The sequence below is a fragment of the Crotalus tigris genome, unplaced genomic scaffold (genome assembly GCF_016545835.1).
Source record: "Crotalus tigris isolate CLP2741 ecotype Arizona unplaced genomic scaffold, ASM1654583v1 scf7180000024439.5362192, whole genome shotgun sequence".
NCBI classification, from domain to species: Eukaryota; Metazoa; Chordata; class Lepidosauria; order Squamata; family Viperidae; genus Crotalus; species Crotalus tigris.
In genome coordinates this window covers 412,174-430,269 of record NW_024100609.1, presented here as the reverse complement: position 1 = coordinate 430,269, position 18,096 = coordinate 412,174, and the positions used below count along the sequence as shown (strand labels likewise).

The window sequence follows — 18,096 nt, the reverse complement described above, 5'->3', positions numbered from 1 at the left end:
CTGTATGCTGTACATATGATAAGAAGAAAGATAGGATGTTAGATCAGCAAAGTAAAACTAAGAGGGGACACAGAGTAAATCCTTAACTCTGTACTGTCCATGGTAGTCAATTGGTCATATGATGTTGAAGAATTAGTGCCATTAGATTTGGACAAGCGGCTAATTCCAGGAATGATACTCTTCCTTGTATAAGCTGCATTTATATAACAAATTGGCTGCCAGTGAGTTGGTGTATTTGACTATTATATTTTGGGGATTTACCAAGATTTTGCTTTTTGCACTGCCTTAAGGGAAGAATAACATTTGTGCTGTGATGCTATAGTATTCTATTTTGCAATACATGATATGCAAAAATAGTAGAGTACTAACTAAAAATCATTTAGACTGAGAATTTCCCCATATAAATTTAGCTCCATTAGACTTAGAGCTCAAGCAATATTCAGAGTTAATGTTATATATGCACTGCATATTTCATAGCATTTTAAAACAAACTCTTACCTGTTTCAAATGGGGCTTTTCTGGAGTTTCTGGTGAATTCAAAAAATTCCTAAAATGCAAAGGATAATTTACCTAAATAATTATTTATAAATGTAACTGTAAATAATATTATTGTAATTATCTTTATTTAATGGAGTCAGAACTACCATTCAGATTCATAAATAACTCTCAGATTAGTTGGTCACAGAGTACAGTACTATAATCTCAGTAGTGAGCATGAGAACATTTTTTAAAGAAGTAGAAAGGTGAGAGAATAGAGGATTTAAGAATTTGCAGTAGTATGCAATCTTTTATGAGCCTGGGACAAAAAAAATAAAGTCAGGATAAAAACTAAATTTGTTCAAATTTAGTTTAATTAAATTTAATTAATATAATAATTATTCGTCATATTCCTTAGACCAGGGGTGTTAAACTTTCGGCCCATGGGCCGGATGCGTCACGCCAAAACCGCACCCACCCCATTGCCGGCAATGGAAAAAAAGTCATGATATGTCGTGACATGTCACGTGATGTTGCAAGTTTGACACCCGTGCCCTAAACATTTATCAGCAGGTCACACTCAAACTTTCAATATGCTGACATATTTTGGCAGAACTCGTCGACCCCCATGCAGTCGCTGGCCTCTGTGTGGGGGGGCCAATAGTGTCAGGCAGCAGCTGCCCCGGCTCCTGCCTTGCCTTGCTCCACGGCAATGGCATCCCCACCTTGGCCCCTGCCTCCTGCTCACTGCCCCACCCACCAGAGACCCCCTGGATCTCCCCCAGTCCTGCCCGGTCTCCACAGGCATCCCTCGCACAAGCAACATCAAGGTGGCCACGCCCATCCTGGCCATGCCCACCCAGTCTGCTGTGACCACCACATCCATGCCCACCCAGTGGGCCACGCTCACCCTGCTGCCCCCCTCCCCGAGGACACCACAATGCTGATGCGGCCCTGGTACTTTGCGATAAATAAGTGGGTTTTGGGTTGCAGTTTGGGCACTCGATCTCTAAAAGGTTCGCCATCACTGAAATAGAATATTTCAGATCCCATAAAGTTCTAAATGAAACAGGCCTGCTTCAGAGCCAGACCACTCCCAGGACCTTGCAAACCAGCTTCAGATAGTAATTTGGCAATTACTTCGAGAAATTGTCAAGTTGCCCACAAAACATGTTTTAGAGAAGTCTGGCAATGTCTGGAAGGGAAGGGAACATTCTGGAATGTTCTGAAGCAGTTCATTGCTGAATTACTAAGTTTAACACACCCTAGTTACTATTATTACAGTTCATCCATAATTTGATTTCTGGAAGTTCTCTTCATATGACCTATAGGCACCATTTTCCCTAGACACTTCCTTTGTTACCCCTTTGTTATCACACCTGATTTTTTTTAAATTTCTTTTAATAAATACACAAATTGGCATGCTGTGAAGTAAAATTATCAATTGCTAATCTCATGTTTACTTACAGCTAAGTATTTCAGCCCCATAAAATTTTCAGTGAGAATGCATAAATCATCTTGCAGAATTAGTTCATCTTATTGATATTTTATGTTTATGCAGGCCTAGGAATCTTAGTCTATACCTGAAAAATACTGAGCCAAACCAATTAAAATATTTTAGTCTGGATATACTTGTAATTTAGTCTTCCTAACAGATTTCTAACTACCTCATTAAGTAACTACAGCCTTATCTCCACCCCTCTTGATTTCAATTGATTAATGTGCACACATTTCTAGAGGCGATAAACTGACATTTAAAATTTGTATTTGTTTGGCTACTTTTATCAACTTCATTCTTCTTGGGAAAATATGATATGATGATACTGAGAAGCATGAAAATATTTATATGATCACTAGCTTATAAAGAAATACCCACTCGCCTCATTCTTTCCTCAAGTTACAAACATCACTTGATATTCAAATGGTCAATTATATAAATTGCTATTTTCTTAAACAATTCCCACTATTTCCTAGTATTATCTGTATAGTGATGTTAAGGATCTAGAAGGAAACATCCTTGCATACTTTTTATCCTGCATTTTTTTTTAGTGGGCAAATATTCTTCATCTGAAGAAAAGAAATTTTAGGATGACATTCAGGTAATATCTAAACAACAAAGGATTTGTAGCATCATAAAAACAATACATTTACATTTCATGGGCTTTTACTTCATAAAGATCATCTTATTCAACTCCATATTTTATGGTGGTTTCCTATTGCAGATACATTTTACCAACTGCAGCAGAGTTGCAAATGACAAATCTATGAATTTTTTCCCTCCAAAATGAATCAACTTTGCTGCACTGTTTTTTTTTTTAAATTGTTGCCTGCTATGTAATCTCTTCTGCTTCTTATTACTTACATTTCAAAGTTTAATAGATGGGAGCATATTAAATATGATATGTAGGGATAATAGGGAACAATTTGGGTGGTTTTTAGTTTTCTGCAAACGTCAAAGATTATGTACTGAAGGGGGAGATTCATTGGTGGTTAAATCAGAGTGCTACAATAGTTTTCAAGCCTATTGCTTTTTAACTTACTCCCCCCAAAAGTGGGAAGAACAAGTGTGAAGAATAATTACCGTACATGAAGGTACTGCATGATCTTCACTGAGGCAAAGAAACCCAGTTTGTGTTTCTCCTAAGTTTACTTTTGCAATGCTGCCACTTAGCAAAACAGGTTCTGTAAGGCAATAAACTGTATAATAACTGTTAACAAAAGAAAGAGCTCAAGGACTAACATGCCATTACGAGCTCTGGAGAATTCCTAATGCAACTCTGTGAATCATAAAGACCATGATAAAGAATAGATGTTTTTGAACCTGAATCTCCAACAACGAATTGAACTGAATGCACTGAAAATAGTTAGCTGTGAATCTCTGGCTAATTTTTAGTGGATTATAAAGTGTGTTTTTTTCTCACTAGATCTGAATACATTTGCTTTACTACAGCTTATCTTGATCCTAGAAAGGAAGAATGCAGCAGGGATGGTTCAATCCCATGAGATAAAAACAGAGGTTAAAAAAAAAAAGACACCAGAAGAAATATTACAGAAAATATGACGAAAACAAGCCTTACTTAGTTTGAATTTCCATATTTTTAAAAGCTCCTCAATTCTATTTAGAGTATTCTCTCTGTTGTAACCCAGTGGGTTCAATCTAGTTTTTTTCATGGTTTTAAAGATGATAGAAGGACTGCCTGCTACCCACTTAATAGAAATATATTCTTTAGAATACAATAGATATAGAGTGGTATTTTTTTTTATTTCTCTATAGTAATCATCTCCAAACCTATACATTGTGGAATGTATGAACATTAAAAATGGTTTATACTGTACATTGTGGAATGGCAGGGGAATAATAAGTTACTTTATAATATTTTACATATCTCATATATGGAACAAAATAATAAAATCAGTGACTAATATATTAATCAGAAGCATGTCCTCAATAATTAAAAAATAAAGGAACAGCAACCATGAGCTAGATACTATTGTTTTAAAAATATTTGAATGTTTAAACTCAATATTGTTGACATATTAACAATTAAGCTATCATATATTAAATAGGTAGTTTATTATTCTAGCAAACTAATATTAAACAAATTAGAAATAATAGAGACAAATGAGTGTATTTAAAAAGCTTTGGGTTAAAGGAGGATTTAAATCTGCAGATCAACTTCATATTTTTCATTTCAGAAAAAAAATAACTCCTGCAAAATACATGCAATCCAAATAATCATTAATCTTTATCTTAACTCTAGGAAAAATAAGGTTTTTGGTTCAGCTAGTTTTCAGCAACTAGCGACATAAGATCAGTTTAGATAAGAACGCACTTACCGACGAATATTTTCTGGAACCTTAGGATGTTGCCAGTATGGCAAACGCTGAAATTTTTCTTTGCCACATGCAATATAAAATTGGTTATCTTCTAATTTATCAGGTCCATGTACAGGCTGACCATTTAAAGTAAACAATCTACAAAGGAGAGGAAATTAATATGGGTATAGGTATACCTAAATGACATTATAAACTTTACTCACTGTGAAACGTTTATTTTTATATTTTGAATTCTATCTTAGATATTCAAATATGTAAAGCCAAAACAGAGAGAAGTACTGGTACAAGGAACAGTACAATAATGAAATTACTATAAAAGGAGAATTAAGATGACTATGAAAATATACAGAAACAATGACCAATGGAGAGATAATTTTCTGGTTCTAATATTGAGAAAATTAGTAATCATTGCATTTAATTCCAATTTTTAGGCTGGGTAGAAAAAAGCAATACACATTAAAATACCTTTCAGTGTAAACGAGGATTAGATCTTTACTGCAAGTTACAGGCAAGTACAGAGTAAAAGAGCTTACCTGAAGCCTGCAGTTATATCCATTGGCAACGCTGCAAAGAAATGTGTTTACTTAAGTTGTAAGCCAAATCATGCACCCCGGATGCATGTAGAAATCTCACGTTCCTTTAGTGTGCATGAAGACTGACAGGAGTTTTAAATATTCAAGAGCAAAAACAAATTGAACAATGGATTCTTCCAAACTATGGTTTACAGATCTGAAAGGGTCCTCAGAATAACAGAATAGTTATTCTAGTCCAATCCCCTACTCATGCAGGAAACCCTATACCATTATACAAATGGCTGTCCAATCTCGTCTTAAAAACTTCCAGTGTTATAGCATCCACAAGTTGTTCCATTGATTAATTGTTCTGTGAGGAAATTTCTTCTGAGTTCTGGGTTGTTTCTCTCTTTATTTAGTTTCCATCCATTGCTTCTTGTCCTGCCCTCGAGTGCTTTGTAGAATACCTTGACTCCCTCTTCTTTGTGGCAACCCGAGATACTGGAACACAGATGTCACTCCTAGTCCTTCTTTTCATTAAACTAGACATACCCAATTCCAGCAACTGTTCTTTACTACATATGTTTTAGCCTCTGGTTCCATAATCATCATTGTTGCTTTTCTCTGCATTCTAGAGTCCCAAAATCTTTTTTACATCGTAGCAACCAAAATTGGATGCAGTATTCCACGTATGGTCTTACCAAGGCATTGTAGAGTAGTATTAACACTTCATGTGATCTTGATTCTATCCCTCTGTTAATGCGGCCTAGGACTGCATTGGCTTTTTTGGCAGCTGCAGCACACTGCTGGCTCATATTTAAGTGATTGTCCACTAGGACTTGAAGATCCTTCTCACAATTACTACCATTGAACCAGGTACCACCTATCCTATACCTGTACATTTGGTTTTTCTTGCCTAAGTGTAGAACCTTACTTTTTCTTTCTTTCTTTGTTAACAATAATTCCTTAACTCAACAACACAAGTTTTACTATAAAGCATGTTTAATTTTATAAGTCCTAAATTAAAGTATAGTTAAAGTATATATTAAAGTATAGTTTAGGAGAGAAGGGATTCCCAGCAGTGGATATCAGTTATTTGGCTCTCTGGAAAACAGTAATCTGAGCAAAAAATGAAAATTTAAGAAATGTGGTATTTGTACTAGGGCAGTCAGCCACCACTAGTACCAACAATAGGGTCTAAAAATTATTGTCCTCATATCCTGATAGAGTGTTTAGTATTTAGCCACTCTGCAAAGCACTTTTTATACATTTGATTCAGCAGTAAGGTTCTTCTGATGTATTAGTGCCTTTGGTGCTAGAGAATAGGGCTTCAAAATCAATTCAAAACTACTTCAGAACTTGTGTAAGCACAAGCACAGATTGTGTGCAAGCCTGAGAAAAAGATAATTCTGTTTTAAGAGTTTCTAATCATGCAACTTTATCTTTCTTTTTAAGCTCATATGGAAGCCTGCAAAAAAGCAGATCCACTTTAATGAATAACGGACTGACAGCAGTCTTAATTTCTGCAAACTAATATTTTGATTATTACAATTGCCTTAAAGTTCTAATTTAACTGTACTTTTAGGAAGGGCAAAAATTAATATATTAAGTCCACTCTTATAAAAGGTTAATATTTATTATTTATTATTATTTAGCATATGGCATCAGAGTTCATGCAATCCCTGATATACAAATTTACTTTAAATAAAGCATCAGCATACACATACACATGCATATAAAAGATATGTGAACAATACGAGATAAAATGTTAAATTAAGATAAAACCATAATAAAATTACCATAATATGGAGCCATAAAATTCCAATGGGATAGATTTATAATCCGATATCTAAGGAAGCTAACCATCTAACTGCTTCTGGTGTGATTGCAATGAAATAAACCCAGGTGCTTTGAAATTTCCCGAGGAAGCATTTTTGAGTTATATGTGTTATAGTTTTCTCCGGTGCAGCAATTACATTGTGGGTTCCTCAGTCATTACCCACTTAAAGAGTTTTGCCTTAGTTCTGGCATAGTCTGTGCTGATTGTATTCATGCGGCTCCATATTTGCGGGAGGGGGGGGGGCAACTGCACTCTCGGAAGTGGTTTTGTTGGATCTGTGTGATCTGTTTTGTTATAGTTATTAAAAGTCGCCTATCTTAATCGCCATTCTTCATTCTTCTTATAGAAGGTTACTATAAAATGATCTTACCTATGAATACCCCCACAGCGAGGAACTACTTTTTCATTTACAAGTGTAAGGACACCATTCCAATTATTTAGTGTAAATCTAGGTATAAGGATTTTCATGGGTGGTATCAAGGTATCTCCATTTGTGAAAACACTGTCAAAAACAAACATATATAAATCTAATTTTAATAAGACACATTAGCAAATCACATTGATGATTTCATTAAGGATCCACCCAGATTCAGCAATAAATTTTAAATCTTAATTTATTGAATAAATTCTAAACTCCTTAGGTTGTTAATGTTCATATTTCAAAAATATAAATGTATCTAGTTGAAGAACTCAAGAAAGATTTGGCCTTTGAAAATGTAATTATTTTCTCTCTATACCAACTGAAGATGCCCTCAACAATTCCCAGAGGAAATAAAGTACACTCCTTTTAAAAAGCTAATAAAATCAATTGATTTTTCTAACTGAGGCCTTTATTAGAAAATGTTTCTTCCTCAAACTGTAATGATATATAGAATTATTATGGCACTATAGTATATTGATCCAGATATTGTTAAAATGAAATCAATGAGACTTACAGTATGCTTCTAAGCAACTATATTTAAGATGTAGATACAAAAATCTTTGTTTAAAATGAGTGAATTTGGATAATTTATCAGACAGACAGACGAGAGAGAAAGAGAGAAATAATAAATATTAAGTATAATCACTTTTTCTTTTCAAACATACATGTGTGTAAGGAAAGGGAATTTCTAACAAGCTTTGCTACTGGTATGCAAAGGATTGTTCTCAATACTGCTGTTAACTCCCTTAAACATTTTACTTAAGTGTGTATCTGTTCCATTACATGAAAAATATAAAATACATCTAACTTCAAGGGTTAAAGAATACTGTGATACCACTATATAGCTCTGGAAAATTCATCTACTTCTCAGTTTCACATCCTACTTCTTTATCTATAACAATATATCATTGAAACTATTTGCAGCAATTGTAGATTGTTGCTTTAAATATTATTAAAACTGTTGCATATTATCTAGGAAAAACATTCCAATATGGTTCTTAGTACAGCAACATACCAAAATTACAATGTATTCAATAACCATCTAACTCAATTACGTAAATCTGGTTTCAGGTCAAATATTTGTGTCCAACTGATTCTTTAAAACAGGATTCTAAAGCAATGGAAGTTGCATTTATAAGATATTTGGGGCCATCTAGTGGAACTCTCATTATACACATATTAAAGTTTCTTTGTTGAAATAAATTTTAGTGGCACTTATACAGTATAATACATGTAAGGAAAGATCCATCTCCAATCATAATAAAGGCATAGTCAAGCCCACTTGTAAACATTATAAAACGTCGTCCCTTCATTTTCTTTTTTATATATCCCAAAAGTCTGAAAAAGTAAGATTGATATTAGTGCTAACTTTATCAACGTAGCATCATTCTTGTAATTCCAGGAAAGTGAGATGGATAAATTACTCAAAAGTCAGTACTGAAAACATGAGTTCCTCAGGATCTTCTATATAAAAAAGAATTTGTTGTCTGCTAAAGTGGTCCAGTTGCAACAAAAAAACAAGAAAAATTACTATTTGCATGCTCCTGCATAAACCAAACTGACCTCTTTTATTTGCTTGCAAGCCTTTTGCCCATCAGATAAACAAATATGCCTGGAAGATACCAGATTGGAGAAAACTGACTTATGATTTTTGGTTTGTTTGTTTGATCCCACACCTGCTCCAAAAGGTCCAGAGCAGCATGCAAAATTGTCTTCCCCTATGCCCAGAAAAGCCCTGTGAGGCAAGTAAGAAAGAAGCACAATTAGGCCCAAACTTACTTCTTTGATTGTTGTGAGCTACCCAGAGTCATTTTAGAGTCCGGTGGCCCAAAAGTTTAAAAAGTTATTATGGTTGGTCATATACTCATCCAGATGTTTATAATGAATTTGGCATTTTTATCCATCTTATTGTTCTATACTGAACAGGATTTGAATTCTAGCCCAACCCTCAAACCATCTTCATATATGCTTTTTCAGTTGGACATAAATGGCAATGTAAGAACTCTTACAAACTTATAGTCTTAACAAATGTAAAAGTAAATACTCACTTAATATTTCTTGGTTTATTATAAATTGATTGCCATTTGGAAGGAACTTTTATATTACTATGGACTACCGGTCGAATCTGCAAGAGACAGAAAGACTCCAGAATCTTAAAAGCCAGCTCATGCTTGACCCACACATCTGTAGACAGGGCCAGATTTGAAATCCAAGTGCCTTTCTAATTATTCAAATTCTGACCAGAATGTATTGCAAAAAACATTCCCTTAGAATTTAAGAAATCTTATCCAGGAATTTATTTTGATTATCCAGACTGAATGACACTCATAGTTCTTACACATAAAGGTCCCTGTCTTGTTGTTTTACAAATTGCAATTACCTTCCATTTTTAAAACATTCTTTTCCATTGGAAACCAGGGTTCCATTCTTGCTATTACTGGCAGCAGTGATTAGATGAAGACAGAATTGGGGTGGAGGGGGAATGCTGCTAAGAAAAAAAAGAGCTATTTCTTGTATGGAGGACACTCAGTGATAAATGCTGTTACGCACGTCTTTGCTGAGCTCCAGCCACTGATTTAATCAGATAGGATACTGTTATTTGCATTCAGAAACAATTCTGGATGTTGATAGTTGCTAAATGCAGGAACATTCGTTATGTGTAGACTATGTGTAGGGCAGTGGTGGCGAACCTATGGCCTCCACCACCGTGTGCAAAAAAAAAAAATGTCAATCAGTCAATTTCAACTTCTCACAGGGGAAAGTTGGAATTGATTGATTGAACTTTTTAGTCCCACCCAGTCTGCCATTACCACAGCCACGCCCACCCAATGGGCCACACCCACCCAATGAGCCACACCCACCTGGCACTCGACGATGCATAAGTGGGTTTTGGGTTGCAGTTTGGGCACTCGGTCTCCAAAAGGTTTGCCATCACTGGTGTAGGGAAAGGGGGGGGAATCAAGTTGGGAGAGAAGTGCATTTTTGTAGCTTTGGTTTGCAAGCTGTGTCAAAATGAACCTCATTTACTATTGTTCTTTCTCTATGCTGTTCTTTCTTGGTTTCGTGACTGTCTGTATAGGCACAAACTCTTTCCTTTGACCATTTTTCTGTACATATCATAGGTAACAGTCAGCATGAACCTCATCTTATCTACTTCTGTGGTGAAAAACAAGGGAGCAAGCAAGGGACATGTTTTTCCCTACTGTTTTTATTTTAAAAGGTTAGAAATATTTTGAATTGTGCTGTGCAGGGAATGTTGAATCCATTGCAACATTTGCTCCACTGGAAGTTGTTGAGTAAGTTTTGTACATTTTCTAGCTTCATCTAAGGTGCTGATATGGATATTTCCAATTCCACAATTCTATGATTGGTGTTGTATATTACACCAAGCCACAGATTGAATATCCTTGGATTGTTGAATAAAATGCAATGTTTAGGATCTTACAACAGATTGTGTCACATTACAGCTTAATGTGCACCTCTAGAGACATCAGTATCATGTTCTTTCTTTGGCCCTCAGAGATGCTGATGGAGGAGGAGGCAGAGTGTTTTTCCATTATATAGAATAGTTTTAAACTATCAATAGGCCTGCAATTCCTGTGAAGCATGAAGGTATTTTCATAATTATACAAATCACTAGATTATATACATGGGCTCTGTAGTTCAAGGATCAAATTGTTTTCTTCTTCCAAAGACTGCAACTTATTGTGTGTGTATTCATTCATATTTATGGTTTATCAATTAATTATAGCACTTATTTTTACTGTGCTGCATTGTAATCAAATGTAGGCTAAATATGTGAGCTCTCTATGGCATATAAAGTGGTAAAATAAATTCAGGATTTCTACATTTTACTAAACCATAACATAGTGAATTAAATTAAGTTGGTACATGACAAATTGATAAAATGAAGTCACTGTTTCCTTCAGAAAATTATTGAACATGGCACTGATGAGATACTCACCACCTCATCCCTCTTCTTTCTTTGAGGTTTCTTTGTCCCTATATCAGAGTAACTGCGGAAAAGTATAACACATCACATTTTCATTAATTTGTCAATCAACTTGTAAATAGGATCTAAAAGAGAAATCTGGTCCAATAGAGCAATCTTGCCTTATGTAGAAGCTTAATTTACTCAGATTCTCTTCAATCAAATGCCAGAACTAAGTTATGCCGCTACTAGAGAAAAAAAATGTATGTAGTAATAAACACTAGAAGAACACGAATAATAGGGAGATACAAAGGTCTGACTCAGATTATAAATTTTAATCATTATCTAATCCTAACCCTAAATCTATATCAGTTTCTGACTACTACAGTATGCACAGATTTTGCTATTTACTAGTCCACTAAAATCCACGTACCATACTACTAAAATCCACGTACCATACTACTAGAAAATAACTCTGCAACAACAACAACAAAAAGCTAAAGTAACAATACATTAATAAACAATTTGGGCTGAAGTGTTGGTTTACTTCAAATGTCATTATTTACAAATGTTAGTTCAAGAAAAATAATTTCACTGCTCATATCTTTACATACAATTGAGAAATTTTTAAGTCATAGAATTTCAATATAATTTATTCCCAAAAGGATGAACAATATAAGCATGAGAAATAGTTTTGATCTAAAGGCTAAAGAGATGATTAACTCCCATTTATGTCTATTTTACAGGATCAATTTTTATTATTAATCATTCTTGTATACATTTCTAACAAAGCTTTTTACTTTTGGTGATCCTCTGTGGAGGAGATAAAAGGTACACAGAGAAACAAACAACTCAAGAATTGAAGTCCCAACAGAAGCTCAGAAATAAACTCTCAGATAAATAGTTTGTATGACTTGAAGGGAGTTAGATGACTATGAGAAATTAGTTTTTGTACAACTGAGCTAATTTTTTATTAAATCCAACTTCCTTAAGGATACTTGTCAAGAGACCCTTTGTTATTCTTAGGACACACAAAACCTTCAACTCGCTTTTCAAGTTAAACATGTCGTGGGAATTGGGCCACTATATATTTTTGTGGCTCTGTTTAGAGCTCTATTTAACAGTATAGAGCAGTGGTTCTCAACCTTTCTAATGCCGCGACCCCATAATACAGTTCCCCATGTTGTGGTGACCCCGAATCACTTATACATCACCGGGTGCCAGGGGCGTGGCCAAAGAAAAGGGGGAAAAAATGGCGGACAGCCTTGTTTGGCGACCCCCGTGAAATGGTCGTTCGACCCCAAATGGGGTCCCGACCCACAGGTTGAGAACCACTGGTATAGAGCAACAGAGATTGATCACTTTTTCCTTCCTTCCTTCCTTCCTTCCTTCCTTCCTTCCTTCCATCCATCCATCCATCCATCCATATTATTCATATCATACTGCATAATTCTAATCATCAGATCCCAAAATTAACATTTCATTTCTTTCAATTTCTCACAAAAATCCCAAAAGTGGCTTCCAAATAGAATTAAGCCAGTGTTTTCTTTAGTCAAAGCTGTCAGTTTCACCATCCCCATCAATTCCATCAGCTTCACCATCCATTCTTCCCTTATAGGTATTTGTAAGTCTTTCCACCTTTGTGCATGTAAAAGTCTCACTGCTGTTATCATAGTGTATATAAAAGCAAAGTTCCATAAGACAATTTCCATTTGCATGTCAATTAAATCCCAAAGAAAAATCTCTGGTTTCAATTGTACATTAACTTTTGAAATCTTCAGCATCAGAATATATGCTTGATCCTAATATTTCCTAACTTTCTTGTATGTCCACCAAAGATGAAAAATGTACCCTCAGTTTGATGCCCATTTTATCATACAGATTTTAATTTGTTCATCCTATTTCCTTTTCAATAAAAGTGTACACAGAAACAATATGATCATTTGTACACAACTACACATCAAATTTAGTCTTACCATATTCAAATTCATAATTCTTATCAAGCGTAAATCTTCTCATTAACTGAGCATAGGGAAACCAATGGCATGTAAAACTTTCCAACTCAGCAGATCAACATAAGTTAACCATTTTTGTTTAAATATCATTTCCCTTCTCAAAAGTGTCCTTGGAGTGACAATGGATTTTAGGAGATAATTTTGCTTTATTCCAAATTCTCAATATGGCACATCTAATAAAATGATTTTTAAAATCTATATTCACCTTAACTTTATTGTACCACAAATAGCTGTATCAACCAAATCTTAAATTATGTCCTTCCAATTCCAATAACGGCCTATTTCCTAGAGACACCCACTCTTTCATCCATACTAAAAAAACAAAAACAAGCTGCAAAATACAGTTTCAAATTCGATAGTCCTAACCCTCTTCTTTCCTTAGTATCTTGCAGCACTTGATATTTAATTCTTGTTTTTTTGCCTTGCGAAACAAATTTGGAAATATCTTTTTGCCACTGCTTAAATGCTACATCAGTCAAGGTAGTCTGGAATAAAAATAACATTCTAGGTAAAATATTTATCTTAATCACAGTTCCCAACTGCAAATTTTTTCTATCTCAACATATCCTTTTTAACTTCATTCCATACTTTCACATAGTTAATTTTGACAACATACAATTCGTATTAATCAAGACAATATCTAACCATTTTCTCAATTTTAAAACCAGGTATTTTTTCATCAGATCATGTTGATCTTGTAGTCATATTTTTACCAAGACCTTGTTTTTTTGTTAATTAAGCTTTAAAATGCTAATGCCAAAATCTCACAATTTTTTTTAAATCAAAAATTCACTGCAGCAGTCATAAATATGAACCAGTTGCCAAGGGTCTGAATTTTGATCACATGATCCTGGGGATACTGAAAAGGTTGTGACTGTGAAAAACAGTCATAAGTCATTCTTCAGTGCTGTTGTAACTTTGAATGGTCAATAATGTGTGAGTCTCAATGATTCTAATGAGTCTTAATTATGAATAATTTTGCATATAGACAAAAGATTTTGAGAACAAGTTTACAATACTGTGTATAATATATTGGAAGTCATTTCCAGTTTTTTAATAGTAATAACATATTTTAACCAAGTGAACAATGAAATATTATCATAAAAATGAATCTAAGTTCTTTCAATACAATGTAGGCAGTTGTTAAATTGATGGTAAGCAAGTGATTTTACCAGCTGGCCACTAGTTTACAGGCAATCCAATCACTACAACTCCTCCTAAAATTAGCTATTATTTAAGCCAAATCAGAGTTTTTAATCACTCTCCACTGTTTTAAGAACAAGCAGAAAGTAAGTGACCCAAGGTAGAGATCCACTTATTGGCCTATATACTGTAGTGCCTCTGTTCTTAATTTCCTTGCTCCAGAAAAAAGCATGTAAAAGCTCTCTACTCATTGGCTATATTCCCAAACACATCGCTTGGTTAGTGAATTACCCATTTTTCTCTGAACTAATCAATAGCTTGGGATCACACAACAATCAATGGCAAAAACTCTGGCCAAAGATAAAATTGAAGGGTCTCTGTTGCTCTTTGGCAAGGGGAAGAGAGCAGACTGAATTTCATATTGCACTTGAGCCCTAAATAATTAAATAAATCCAAGGCAGAGAAAGGAATAAGGAATATCAAATTAGCAAATTGGGTTGTGTTGGTGCAGGACAATTATATACTTCCAAAGATGGACCGCCTATGAAAACACAGTGCAAAAAGCAAAATATAAAGAAGTTAATGTTTCTTACATAAGAATTCTAGATTATCTAACAATTTGAGACATTTTCTATTTTGTGGGATTTTAAAACCGTTATTTGCTGTTTTTAATCCCTGGTATCTATCAGGCAAGCTATAAATCCACTGATTTAATATCAGTTTCTAATGCAGATTATGAATACTGCAAAGGCAAATGCATTCACCTAGCACAGGGGTAGGCAACCTCGGCTCTTTTATGACTCATGAACTTCAACTCCCAGAATTCAGCTATGCTGACTCAGGAATTCTGGGAGTTGAAGTCCATGAGTCATAAAAGAGCCGAGGTTGCCTACTCCTGGCCTAGCACAAGGGTGCAGGAAAAAAAATCTTTGCAACAAGGACTTTTGAATTTTGCACTAATATTTTCAGTTTTATGCTAAACTCTGCTATCAGCATTTTTTTTTTTCCTTTGGCAGTACTGGATAAAGGTTTAAAATTAGCACCGTGCAGATTTTCTTTTGAAATTTGTACTAGCTGGATTGTTATCTAGTAAAACTGAAGAGGAAGGAGAGAAAAAGAAACTTTGCACCTTGAGATAACCTGAGCAAAACTTGTAAGATCCAAAAGGACTGCAATGGTCCGGTCTTCATACTTACTTTAGCTTCCTAAACTTCTCCCTGCCAGCAACCACATATCTACCTCCCTGCTGCAATTCCGGTAGGTCTGTAATAATATGCCCTTGACTGGGTGTATAGAGCTTCCGCACCCCAAAGGGTGTTGGCACACCTTCATTCAGCTGGATCATGAAGGCTTCAAAGGTGGGCACGTATCGAGGGCTGATTATAAATTTCCTCCCCAAGTAGAACGGATCCCCGTTACGGTAGACCCAAATTGTCCGGGCAGGAGTGGAATCTGTTAAGCTGTACGTGGGCCGAGGCTGAGCTGTCCCAACCATATTGAATCTACTACTTTAGACAGAGGGTTGGGGAAGATAAAAAATACCACGGGACATCTAAAGGAAAACAACTATACGAGACGCCTCTCTACCCCCAAAGCGAAGTAAGTGGGGCAAAAAAGAGCTTCAGAGATTGCCTAAGCCCCTCGTTTAAACGATCCTGCTTCAGCAACCTCCTACCTCATAGTGTCATCAACACTGATTTCCCCCCCACCCCAAGCCCTCCCCTCCCCGACAAGTCCTCCGATGGGCAGCTTTGTCTTCCCCCTCCCCCCTTAACCTCAACCCACCGGGCTGGGCGTCACGCCAAGGGGGAGGATTGTGACTCACAGATTATACCAAGTATCCTGCAAGGGAGAAGGTGGTGCGGTTGCCTCGAAACCTTGTTAGGCGGGGAGGGGGGTGGGACGAGAAGGAACCTCTTCCAGCACTGAGCTTTTGCTCGGGTTGCATCAAGGAGCAGGAGAGGGCTCTGCAGATCGGCCGGACAACTGAGATCCAGGGTCTGCTGTCGCCTTTCGCCCGCGGGAGTCTCCAAGAAAGATTTTTGAAACGGTGCTGAGTTGGCAATGGTTGGTTGGTTCTTCGCTGTTCAGGCAACGCTCAGCCTTGGAAAAGAGAAACTTGGCCCTCAATCCAGGATGGAAGACGACGGAATTGAAGGATTTGCAGCAAAGGGAGAATGATGACTATTCGGTCAGGAAGGGTTCCTTTATAGTATAGCGTGTCACCCTTGCAAGGCAAGCTTAGATTACGGGGGATTGTTTAGAAAAAAAGAGAAACTCCCAATAGAAGAACTGAAGAAACTGTTTTACTTGTAATAATGGTTAAAATGACCCAAACAGGTAGGAGATAAAAATATGCAAGTAATTAGTAGCTGGCGGAGAAAGCGGGGGAGGGCTGCCAGAACTCCCTTTTAATTATTTTGCAAAGATCCTTTTTTTTTTGCTTTTTTAATTTTTTTTAAAAAAATTATGTACACGTGTATGTACTTTGCTTTTTTGTTTTCATGCCTGTTTCATGTCTGTTTTCAGCAGACAAGAAATAGATGTTGAAAACAACAAAAATTTCAACAGATCCTTAGATCATCCTTTTAAATTCCCCTACTATGCAATCTAGAAAACTTCGTTTACATGATGCAATTTTAGTGTACCGCCATCTATGAATTATTTTGTTAATCAGCTACTGTAGCTGACTTACTAAAATAGATTTAAAGCAAATCCTATGTCTCAGAAAACTTCAAAAAGAATGTTTCAGTTCATCTCCAAAATTCTTTTCCTGAATATTTTTTTTAAAAATCTCTTGTGCTTCAATTTAGAATTGATACTGCTAAATATTATTTGACTTCCTCATAATATGAATTGCCTTAACTAAACGGCATCAAAGTACTTTTAAATATTTGGTATGCGTAAGCTCTCATCAAGCTTTGGTTTACATTGTGTGGTTTACCATGCTTTTATTTGTTATAATTATGTAAAAATGAAAACCATTTGCTCTACAGAAAACCAAGGGAATAAGTAATGGTACAATATTTGGAAGTGCTTGATTTAAAAACAGGACTTTAGAAAGGACAATCATTGTAACTTCAGGTATTTTTTTTAAGCAGTGTTAATTGAAGATTTATTTATTTGTAGCCTGTCTTTATTATTTTTGTAAATAGCTCAAGGTGGTGAACATACTTAATACTAAATGAAGATTCCTCCTATTTTCCCACAATTACCCTGTGAGGTGGATTGGGGTTGAGAGAGTGCTTGGTCCAAAGCCACCCAGTTGGCTTTCATACCATGCCTAAAGCAGGATTAGAACTCTGAGGCTGAGGAAATGAGCCTGTAAAAAGCAGCTACCAGCTGGTACCTCTCTGCCCTCATTCTCCCTGCACCAGTTTCCTTCCTATAGTCACTGTGCAAAGGAAGCAGCATAGATGCTTCTTAAAGTAATGGAGGAGGAGGAGGAGGAGGAGGAGGAGGAGGAGGAGGAGGAGGAGGAGTAGGAGGAGGAGGAGTGATGGCATTCTCTGGTTATTCCTGTATAAAAACCAGGAGAAAATTCAGGAGGTGTGAGATGAAGAGGCGTCCCTTTCTGTGTAAAACTGCCTGTTTTGTAGATCCTGGAAAAACAAAGTGCTGCTAGTTAATTAGCCCATCTTCTCCAAACTCACAGGAGCTTCATAACATCCTGGGAATGCACTGACAGATTTCAAGTCAGCTCTGGAATTTGCATGAGTTCAGGGCAGGCCAACAAATTAATACAAGGACAGGTGGGGGCTTCAAAGATACTTAATTTATAAGGAAGCTTTTGATAGAGAGATCCTTCGACAACATTAAAGCAGAATCCCATTTACCTTCTTAGAAAAGTAGCTGAACAGCATCAATGCCAAATACATTGTTAAGGTGAACAAGTTCTCCTCTAAAAATGAAACAAAGAT

The 18,096-nt window shown here is 35.9% G+C and overlaps 1 protein-coding gene across 8 annotated transcripts in view; it reads right to left on the bottom strand.

Annotated features, from left to right (window-relative positions):
- DCDC2C (doublecortin domain containing 2C) overlaps positions 1 to 16,126 on the bottom strand; it is a 42,157-nt gene extending 26,031 nt beyond the window's left edge. For 5 of the 8 annotated variants that reach the window (XR_005555244.1, XM_039331880.1, XM_039331882.1 and 2 more), the window contains exons 1-6: positions 16,002 to 16,126; positions 11,052 to 11,103; positions 9,136 to 9,212; positions 7,037 to 7,168; positions 4,315 to 4,452; positions 499 to 547 (exon numbers count right to left, since the gene is read on the bottom strand). Coding sequence is in view for 7 of the 8 variants with exons in the window: in XM_039331880.1 (XP_039187814.1) it covers positions 499 to 547; positions 4,315 to 4,452; positions 7,037 to 7,134 (285 nt within the window). In the remaining variant the exon portion in view is untranslated. Of the gene's footprint in view, positions 1 to 498; positions 548 to 4,314; positions 4,453 to 7,036; positions 7,169 to 8,650; positions 8,823 to 9,135; positions 9,313 to 11,051; positions 11,104 to 16,001 lie in introns of those variants that run through there. The other 3 variants (XM_039331877.1, XM_039331879.1, XM_039331878.1) reach the window with 3 other exon arrangements.
- Between the last annotated feature and the right edge of the window lie 1,970 nt (positions 16,127 to 18,096).